Source organism: Bactrocera latifrons, unplaced genomic scaffold (genome assembly GCF_001853355.1).
Source record: "Bactrocera latifrons isolate USDA-ARS-PBARC rearing strain unplaced genomic scaffold, ASM185335v1 scaffold_156, whole genome shotgun sequence".
NCBI classification, from domain to species: domain Eukaryota; kingdom Metazoa; phylum Arthropoda; class Insecta; order Diptera; family Tephritidae; genus Bactrocera; species Bactrocera latifrons.
Genome location: NW_017535030.1, coordinates 259,800 through 270,863, shown reverse-complemented (window position 1 = coordinate 270,863; position 11,064 = coordinate 259,800). Strand labels below are relative to the sequence as shown.

Sequence of the window (11,064 nt, the reverse complement as noted above, 5' to 3'; positions counted from 1 at the left end):
CGAATTCGTTTGTTGCGACACAAAGAATGAAAGCAGTATGCGTGGTGCAAAAACCAACGTTGTCGGTCCATAATTCCGCCCTTTTTTCGAATAGYTTCGCGCAAAACGACAAATAATATTYCTTGTTGACAGTTTGGCCAGTCGGAAAGTATGCGGACCCCACCTCGATAATCAAAGAATACTGCCAACAAAACCTTATTCAACGCTTGTTTTGACTTGGTTTTTTTCGGCTTCGGTACACCTTTGCACGACCTTCTCAAGCTCCAATTCTTTTATTTTATTGAYGTCTTGATCATTAGTTGATGTTGATGGCCGCCCTGGACGTGGTTCGCCGTCAACGTGATGTCGAGACTTACAGCAAGTCCTACGCAGATTAAAATCCTATTTTATTTCAAATAGCTGGTGTTGCTTGAACCACCCGTTCATGCTCTCTTTAGTTATCTGGTAATTCAGCCCAACCTCAAAATTTAAGAAATCTGGTTCCGTTTTCGTTCCTTGCAGATTAAATTTTCAAAGTTAAAACTTTGCCCACGCGGAAAAACATTCAACATTCTTTATTCGACGCCAGCTTGAAAGTTTTACAATCGTATTTGGTATCTAGTTAATTTATATAAAAGGCCTTAGGCTCACTTAGTTTCATTACTATATTCTGCTTCGTGTCCGAGATACTTATATTAAAATAAAGCTAATTAACAACAAAACTGTTTACCGATTTCACATATTTTCGGATTTAAACTGTAGTATATCCAATAACATATGTTCACTTAATTTCGCCGATCGTTATATGTATAAGATTTAAAGTCAAGTTTGAAATTCTTATATTAGGTATATGGGGCTAGGAGACTATTGACCTAATTCAAAGCATTCTCTCCAATTATATATCTCATGCATTGACCGATATTTTYGTTAAAAAGTCAACTGTAGGTAGTGCGGTCCACATATTCGTGCAAAATTTTATCTCGTTATATTCTTGATTTGTATAGAGGAAAGAAAAACAGGAATAGAAATTTAAAGGTTGGTATATGGGAAGTAGACGTGCTTGTAGTCTGTGGTCGAATCATTACAACCGTACACGGCAAACGGACGTACGGATCGGCAAACATACGAAAGAAAATTACGTGATACGTCAATCGTATGCGGTGATTGGCATTATTACATACTATAGCAAATGGATCGTAATGGATTTTGAATTCACAATAGTTTTTAAATTCYACATTGCTTTGGATCGTATTTTTAGGTCAAAATAGATGTGGAACTGTCAAAACTGTTKCAAAATTTTCAATAAACTAACAAAAGCTAATTAAATATCAACTTTGTTTTTTTTTATTTGAGCTGTAGTGAAAGTGATGGGCGTAAAATAATAGTGCGGAGATAGATAATAGCAGGAAGAGTGATAAACGTAGAATTGTGGGTAGTGTCAGCTGATACGACCTATCTTATGGGCGCGCAATGTAAGTGCACAGTGAAAAACGCTACTCCCTTCTCTCTTTGACGTAGAATGACGTGGGAATCTATAGCATTTTGGTTTTGGCCGTGGAAACGTGTCAGCTGATTGTTCTCTCACCACCCAGGGTTGCCAATATCTGTATACTGTAGTAATTATCAACTTTTATAATTCAATCTGTTCAATATGTTTGAAATTTTCTTAAAATAATTCAAAATCAGAGTCGAATGCTATTATTTATAAATATATAAACTATTTTTAATACTTTGTTTTCAGTTTTGATATTTTATATCATAAAAAATTCTAATTGAAAACATAGACGTGTATAAAACTATATATGCGTATTGAGCAATGGCACCATTGTGCAAATGAAAACAAACAAAGATGGSTGAATTCTGCGTTTTTGCCACGTTTTTCACTGCTCACACACTTTGCCGATAAGGAAGGAAAAGGAAGGAAGGCAATAGCGTTTTTCACTGGCTCTGCTATAAGAGATCGTAGCAATAACGTAGGTATAAAAAAAATTATGAATCCTTATTAATAAAATTTTCTTTGTAGATGTATCGTTGAACAAAGCATTGGAATCTTAAAAAGACGGTGGAGAATTTTAGGAYATGGCAAGAAAGGAAGGTATCACCCCACAAAAGTGGAAAATTTGCTAACGTTTGTGAGGCATTACATAACATGTGCATAAAATTTACAATAAGTTACGACACCCAAAATCGCGATTCTTATCACACACAAGAAATGGACACCGGGTTAGCGAACTGCTTCAGCGCAATCGACCAACGAATCAAAAATGAATATGTTCTTAACCTTGTAAATAATTTTATTTTTATTGTCAATTAAAATACAAAAATTTTGTTCATATAAATAATTTTTTTTATGAGATATTCCATTCACTGGTTTCTTGTTTATGTTCTTTATTACTAAAAATTATAAAAAAYTTAAAATTCAAAAAAATTTTGCTCGAATGTCGATTTATCCCTGTCCGTCCGTCTGCGAATGAGTGCCTCCATCACATATCCTTTTCTCCACAAGAAGTTGCTCRTTTGGYGACCCGCTGATGTCGGTCTATTATAGGACATGAGTAGTAGCYATATAAACTGACCGACCCGACTTAAGTCCTTGTATGGGGAAACTTTTTTATTAGTACCTTAAGGAAATTGGCACAGATTATTGTTCAAAGCAACGCCACAGTCTCCGATGATCAAAATCATTATAAAGATCTTTTTAAGCCCTTTATGCTATAAAGAAAGCAACTGTGAATCCACCAATTTTGTCTATTTTTTGTCAATAATTTTATATCGGTAGGGTGTTATTCAATAAATTGTGAAGTGACATAAAATATAGATTTAATTATTTTGAGCCTATCTGATGGTGAATTATTTTGACGTGAATAATTATATAATTACGATCATCATAACGGGACGAGTTAAAATTTTAGCTGTTTTTCGGTACAAGTGATTACTTGAATAAATCTTAAGATATCTTAATGAAACACGTACAAACAAAAACCTGTTAAGCGAAACCCTATAAAATGCCAAAATCGCAAAAGTAAGTTTGAAATTCTTGGAAAAATGGGTGGCGTGGGATGATAACTGTGCTGTGACAAATGTATATGTTGAAAACTACTAATTTCTCTTTTTATATGATACTAAAGAGTCTCTTAAGAACTGGTGTTAATATTGTATCCACAGTTGACGTTTTACCAAAAATGTCGATCAATCTATGAGGTACCCTAAAGAAAGTGAGGGGGTCGAATTACATATTTCGAACATGAAGAAAATAAATTACTTAWAATATACATAGGTATATGGGTTAATAAGATGTCAAATTAGATTGTAATCCATTCGGTTTCCAAAAAATTAATGCTAAATCTGTTCGAGACAGTTTTAAATATTAAGTTTTGCCAAAACTTAAAGGTATWTATCCAGCTTTGTTCCTTGGAATAATCTTTGTTCTTAGGAAYAAAATGTTCGGCTACACCCGAGCTTGGTTCTTGTCTACTTGTTAATATTTATTTCTTTTACAGATCGAGAACTGAATAGCTAAATTAACATTTGCGAAGAATAATTTGAAATGAAAATGTTACCAGTGTCAGAATGGCTAAAGCGCTATTACAATGCCATAAAGGATAATCCAAATGAAGCTCATAAAAGTCAGATTTTATTTTCAAAGAGAATTCCGCACAGAGGCAGATGCGACTAAAATAAAACGAACAACAARCCACTTGAAAAYTTAGATGATGATTCTAGACAAAAAGGCACCGGCATAATGAGACGCGCCCCCAAGCATCATCCTAAAGCGAGAACGTCGAGTGCCTGTTGGCGTCGCCGGCGGCGCTTCAACAAGCAATTTTTGCAAATGCGTATATATCCGYTATTTCGCCTGTTGCCGGTATTATGGCTGCTACTATGCTACTGTTGTTGTTGCTGCCATTGCGCACATAGGCGACAGACCGAGGAGCAAAGCGCCCAGCTAAATAACTGCTACGACATGCAATATGGCTTYGATAGGGCATTGATCGGCATCGCACCAGAGCTATTATTACCTAGTGGCAATAGGTCGAATAGCGACAATGGCAACGGAGCCACTACTGCAAACAACAGCACTGCGGTAAGTGATCTGTGGACGCGACACCCACTACATGAGGGTTTAGACAGGAACACACAAGGTTACCGACCAGTGCCGGTCACGCACACGGGATGGCAATGTTGCTGCTGGAACGCCACAAATCAAGTGAGTTCTGCAACTTTTATGGTAAATAAGCATACATATAGGAATAACTTAAGTCCTACGAGTATATGACGGTGTTGTGACATTAGATTCTGCAACGCACACAAGTACATACATATATACATATGCCTCTATTTGTAATGGATATTAATATGTAGATACTCCGTTTTTACACTCTCGCTAAATGTTGTTACACATCATCATAGCTTTCGACTTACGGGGTTTGTTTCGGCCAAAATTAATCAAGATAGAAATATGAATGTACATACCTACATATATGTATATAAATGGTCAAGATGACGAGACAATTTTAAATCCGACTACTTGTCCGTCTGTGCGTCTGTACATGCAACCAATAACSCGGAAAAAAATTAGATATATTGAAGAAGTTTGGTTCACATGTTCCTTGGCACTATTAGAAGTCTGATATTACACAAATTCACCGATTATAAAGTGCTATAATTGAAAATGAAGTTTAAAACAAACTACACATATGGTCAAAATAATAAGTACATACGCCCGTGTAGCATTCAAAGTCTAATAAATTCTCTTTTATTCATGTTTAAGGAARAATAATATCACATTTAATTTCATATTTGTCTTATATAACAAAAATAAAAATATTAGTAATAATAGTTAAAATAGGAACTTAAATTTCAATCAAATATATAAAAGACTGAAAAAATGGCTGGATAAAGTAATAAGTACATCAGGTATCAGCGAATGAAAAAAATTATTATATTGAGTTTTCTGTCTCCTATTTGATGTTTGCTTACTTCTTTCATCAGTATCCAGTATATCCGCCATTATTTCCAATTACTTTTGAGATTCGTTTTGGCATATTGGAGATAAGTTTGCGGCACGCATCAATTCAAAATTCATACCAGGTTTTTTCAACAAAATTAAATAACTGATCCTTACTTTGGAACGATTGCTTCCCAATCCGTTGCTTTAGCTCCCCCCAAAGGTTTTCGATGGGATTTCAGTCGKKGGATTGACTTGGCCATTGTAGAGTACTCACACCATTATCCTGGAACCAATCTTTTACTGCTGAAATTTCCAGATTAGTGGCATATTTTCCTCAGCATATGGCAGCATCGTGTTTTCCAAGTTATCTTTATATTGGAATCTATTCATGGTGTCTGAAATACGATGTATTGGTCCTACACCATACCACGAAAAGCAGCCCCAGACCATTATGTTGCCGCCACCATGTTTAACGGTCTTTTTTGTAAACCGTGAATGCAATTCTTTGCCYTTCGGACGGCGAACATTCCGCCTGGCKTCATTTCCGAACAAATTTATTTTAGTTTCGTCGCTCCACAAGATATTGCGCCACTTTTTTTCACCACCTGGGCCGGACCAATTTGCATGATTTTTCGCGAATTGTAATCTTATCTTCAAATTTTTATTTCGCAATAATGGCACTTTCTGGCTATCCTGCCAAATAAATTGGCTCCATGTAGCCTTCTTCGAATCGTTCGGGAAGATATTACACTACCAATATCGGCTGCTMTCAGTTTTGAAGATTTAAATGGGTCCGTTTTAGCAAGGGTGACGATTGTCCGTTGTTGTTGATATCTTTTTTGGTCGACCGCGAGTTTCAACATTATTTTTAATCTTTAGGGCATTCTGCACGAAACACAATGAACGGCCTAAAGTTTTAGCAATATTTCTAAGACTTTGGCCCTCTTTTCTGAGGTTTAAGACGATCCTCTTCTCCTCCGCACTGCAACGCTTATTTCTACCATCTAAAAAAATTTGAAGTTTTTAATGCGTTTTAAATATGAAGCTATACAAGCGAAAGTACAAACCATTAAATTAAATCGACCGATTTCCAGGAAATTTTGGAATAACTAACAATGTCCTTATTATTTTGACCACTTAAAAAACGACCTTGAACAAACAATAGTCTCGCTTACTGCAAAGTGGGGATTTCCCATTGTTTTTTCCYCATAAAAGGTGTTACCRGATTGAATTTATTTAAACCAACTCAGAGTTGCATTCGTATACTTCACCAAACWTTCATAATTCAATCATGACCGCAGGCTAAAGGAATGTACTTATTATTTTGACCATATGTGTATGTACATATGTAGATACAGAGATCAAAATAACGGCGTCTTCATACAAAGTGAAAATAGGCGTGCCACCGGCCAGCTTAAGGTTCGTATCCAGCTCTCAAGTAATTGCTGAAGAAAAAAAAATACAGTATTTCTTGAATGTTGTTGATGATTGATAAGTTTTATACAACATTTCAAAAAGAAATATATTTCATAATAATGACTTTCACTAATATAGGATGAATTTAACGATTACTTTGAATTTCCTTCAAGAAACAATTGTTGATTTCATTAGAGCTGCATACCAACACAAGTGAATTTATCGCAGGAAAGTTTCTTGACCGTTTCTTAAGCGTTTCTTTATATGAAGTTTTTACATTTCTTGAGAGCTGGATACTCAGCTTAAATGCATATATCTCGAAAACTATAAGTTTTCGGCGGCTTTAATTATATATATTATATTCTTAATCTGGAGCATCTGCTGTATCCAACTATACCACCTTTAACCCTGAAATCGTGGGATAACATACTAAAGCCGGTTATAAATAATTGCAGAGACGCTATCAAATAGCTTAAGGGAAATTTCATCTAAATTAAGAATTTTTCGTCAGTCTCAAAAAGACAGACCTCAATGTTTATCAAGGTACGCTAGTGACTTCTTAGAGCCGATTATATCCGCTATTAGTGATTAGATTAATCCATTGATTTCTCCACCATGTATATCTGTAAACACATACACATACACATAATTATATATTATTATGTACACACCACCCATAACTCATCAATAAATCGAAGTATCACATTGCCTTTACTTTTAATAGGTCACAGTAATGTAAATACTTATACATACCTACATATGTAGTATATGAGTCATTCCATCCAAAATTGATATTGAAGTATTTTTTGTATAAAACATGTCTTTGTGTTCTTTGAGGCATAATACATATTTGAKAAATATTTTTTTATTTCGACTCAAAATGAAAAGTTTAGAGTTATGAATTTTCAAAATTTCAACTCTCAATAAAAGTGCCTTTAAACCTTTTACTTTTAATGAAAAATGTACTTTGGCTCTCTAGTAACTGAATTATAAATTCGAAGCGTTTGCGGATAGTGCAGTAAGCTTTTTTTCAACACGGGTAGAACGAGAAATAGGGGCATGCGAGCTCAAACATACCTCGCAGCGATAGAGGACGTTTCATAACTCCAAAATTACTTATATTGAGTCCAAAAATAATCCAATAGATTGTCACAAGGAAAACAAAAAAAAGTGTTGGACGAAAAAAATGTTGGAGGGTTAATTTTGGATGGAATGACTCATATATGATACATACGTATATTCTATTACGTCAGCCTCTTCACCGCCATATTTTATCATGGAGCTAAACAAAATTGATTACTTTATCATTGGTGAACAAACTAAATTACTCAGCACATGGGTCAAGACATCCTCTTGCTGATGTCTGTGCTATTTCCTGTTGCAACTTTACACCATGCGTCTTTCGTTTGATTAGAGGGCGGAACCAATTTGTCGGTGGCTCTTCCCTATTAAGCAGCAGCAAAAAGGGAAGAAGGCAGAAGAATTGCTTCAGAAAGTTGGATGCAATACCTAAAATTTACAAGAAAAAGTTGACATTCAAACTACCGAAGTACTTATACTCAAAGTCTCAAAAAGAAAACTATGCCGGCTTTTGGAATGTACTAACTACACATATCCTATATGCATATGTATATGAAGAGTGTCTGAAGTTCCTACAAGAACTTTTCAAGCCCTCATAATCACACATGGGATTTCCTATCCCTGATATTCAGGGTGATTATACTCTTCCCACATAATAAAACATACATAAAGGAATTTAGCTTAACTAGTGGTAATTTGATTCGAAAAGATTATCTACGTACTGAAAGTTCATTTATACATCATACATCAGTTCATAAATTCGTGCAAAATATGTTCTAAAATTTTCTTCCATCCTTTCTATGCTATGCCCAATGTATATGCAACATAGCTATATGCCTCATCCTGATTGATGATGTCATCCATAAATCGGGAGAAGACAAATGGTTTTGGATGTATTTTAAAAATACCTTTTTAAGATACCTTTTTTAARAACTAAGATTTTGTGCAAGAACATAGTATTTAAGTGTGTTAATTGCCTTGAACAAAGAAGGGGTTCAACCATGTTGCATAACTAAATACAATTCCTTAGTGAGCATAAGTGCCATAAGTGCTATCATGTTTCGATTTCTACTATACTCTACGAAATTCTGAAGTTTCTCCATTATTATCTTTGAGTAGTCGATAAAGATTTTGAAATCCCAAAAACTTTAAAAACTAGCCTCGGAGAAAAATTCGAAATTGTCTCAAAACAATAAAAATTGTACTAAAACCTTTAATGGAACGTTAGAAATATTTCCTCCGAAAATTTGAAATTATCAGATTACATTTAATCTCTTCACAAATCTAGACTGTTCTCACCGTCGTTTAAGATGCCGATCCTACCAAAACTTTATTAGATTATTAGATCGGCTTTGGCAGCCTTAGTCTACATTACCATCCTTCTTCGACACTTTTTTACACCATTRTCACTTATTTATTTGATCTTGCTTTAATTTTTTACTCTTTGTTTTAGTGCAGAAGCCTAAGAAAATGAGAAAAAAAATACCGAAATTCATATCAAGTAGGCTTAAATCTATCGGAAACGAAAATAAAATATCAAKCATTAAAGGAAAAAGAAGTTATAAGCGACCTGAAGTTGAATCAAAGTTGTGGTTGGGCGTGGTGGAATTTTTAAGGGTTCAATTAGTTTTTTTTGTGTTTGGCGAAATCTCGTTAAATCCAGTAGATTAGTGAGATTAGTGAGAGGCTCTATTAGATCGGCTTCGGCAGCCTTAGTCTACATTACCATCCTTCTTCGACACTTTTTTACGCCATTATCMCTTATTTATKTGATCYTGCTTWAATTTTTAACTTTTTACTTTATAGCCTATGAAAATGAAAAAAAAAAATAATTCAGAAATTCATATCAAGTAGGTTTAAACCTATCGGAAACGAGAATAAAATAGGAAACATTAGGAGAAAAATAATTTATAAGCGATCTGAAGTTATGATAGAAATGATGAGGGGAGTTCGAAGTTGCGGAAGGGCTTGGTTGAATTTTTAAGCGTTGAATTAGGGGTTTCTCCGATTTCGAGTAGATTAGATTCAAATCGCTTCGGGGACAAGATTAACAGGATTTGTGTTTGGCGAAATCTTGTTAACTACAGTAGATTAGTGACATATGGTTCAGTTTCTGTYGCATCATGAAATTAATAATAAATGCAGGATTAGATTAGCTGCCCATATTCAATACAATTATTCCCTTTTTCCTTGGATCCCGCCATTACTTAGGAATTGCATTATATTATATCCAAAACTATTTTTCGAAAGAGGGGTTTCAAATGTATGCTTTTTACGGAAACAAATTTCAAAGAAAATTGCACGCTCTGGATTCAATCTTCATCCGACGTTCTGTTCAATATAATAAAATATGTGGGACATCAAAGCACCAGATACCCATGTGAAAGTGTTTGAAATTATTAGATAAATTACGYGTCCTGCTTGTTGCAGTTCGCCTTCCATTGCCAGCCATGTCTGCGGTCGGCAGTAGAGGAAGGAGAGAGTTTCTTACAACCACTAGCCGGAAGTAAAAATTGCGAAAATAAGAAAATGGAACACTCAACAGCAGTCAACAATTTGACCTTTACCAACGTCCATTTATGTTTGCCAATTGCCACCATTCTACTTCGCCACGAGGGCGGAAAATCATTGGTATTTGCTGGCGTCAAATTTCGTGCGCGTTTGTAAGACAAGTGCAGCAATCAAATTTGTCGGTAAGTCCTTGCATAGTGTGCGGAAAACAAGAAGGTGGACAGGGGCGATATTTCTTGACACTTTAATTTGTTGTGGTTGCGGAAAATGTAAGCGATAATTTTATTACAGAGGACAGTTATCAAATTGACACAATATTTCAGGATGCGGAAGAAGTGCCTGTCAAAGAAAAGTTTCATGACGAAAACTTAGTGAAAGTGCACTAGTGAAATCGCAACTCAACCGAAACCGCATTCTCAACTATCAGCGATCAAATGTGTAAACACATGTAGAGAGATACACATTTCAATGGAACAACACTGAAAGCAATTAGCTTAAATGATTTTAATACGCGTAAGAGTATTTGCTCCTGCATTAGGGTGCTTCGTACTGAAATAAATGGGCGAAATTTTCATAGTTACTATAGAGAAAAGTATTTGGATGAACCTATTACTACTAGAGAGGAAGTAAGGTCAGTAATGAAAATGAAAATGTTTTTGGAGATACTGAAAAAAAGAAACTATAACAACAACATAAATTAAATAAACGCTAATAGTACTAATATTCATCCCATTACTAAATCTGAACATTGACACTGCCATCGACATTGTCATCACTGAGTCTGAATGTATTCTCACCTAAGTTGGGAATCCGAGGAATATTGATCTCTAAAGCGACCCGTGAATCCGCCGCTGAATGTAGTATATGGGAGCTGGGGTAGTTCGTGCATGAATATCGCACGTTTTTGGCATTAATTTATAGAATATCTAATTCATTATACCTTCATTTAATTTTGCTAAGATATCTTACATACATATATACCGATAAATACGATATAAAGTCAAACGGATGTTTGAAAATCCATATACCTAATATATGGGCACTAGGAGTAGTATTGTCCTGATCATTTTAGTTAAGGGGATACACTATTGTTTAAAAGAGATAATTCCTGAATTGAATTAAGAGTT

The 11,064-nt window shown here is 34.9% G+C and overlaps 1 protein-coding gene across 6 annotated transcripts in view; it reads left to right on the top strand.

The window, feature by feature from the left end:
* Nucleotides 1–11,064, top strand: part of LOC108966128 (lutropin-choriogonadotropic hormone receptor) — a 59,296-nt gene that overhangs the window by 18,054 nt on the left and 30,178 nt on the right. For all 6 annotated transcript variants that reach the window (XM_018928890.1, XM_018928888.1, XM_018928889.1 and 3 more), the window contains exon 2: nucleotides 3,480–4,186. In XM_018928890.1, the coding sequence (XP_018784435.1) occupies nucleotides 3,722–4,186 (465 nt within the window). In that variant the 5' untranslated portion in view covers nucleotides 3,480–3,721. The remainder of the gene's footprint in view (nucleotides 1–3,479; nucleotides 4,187–11,064) is intronic.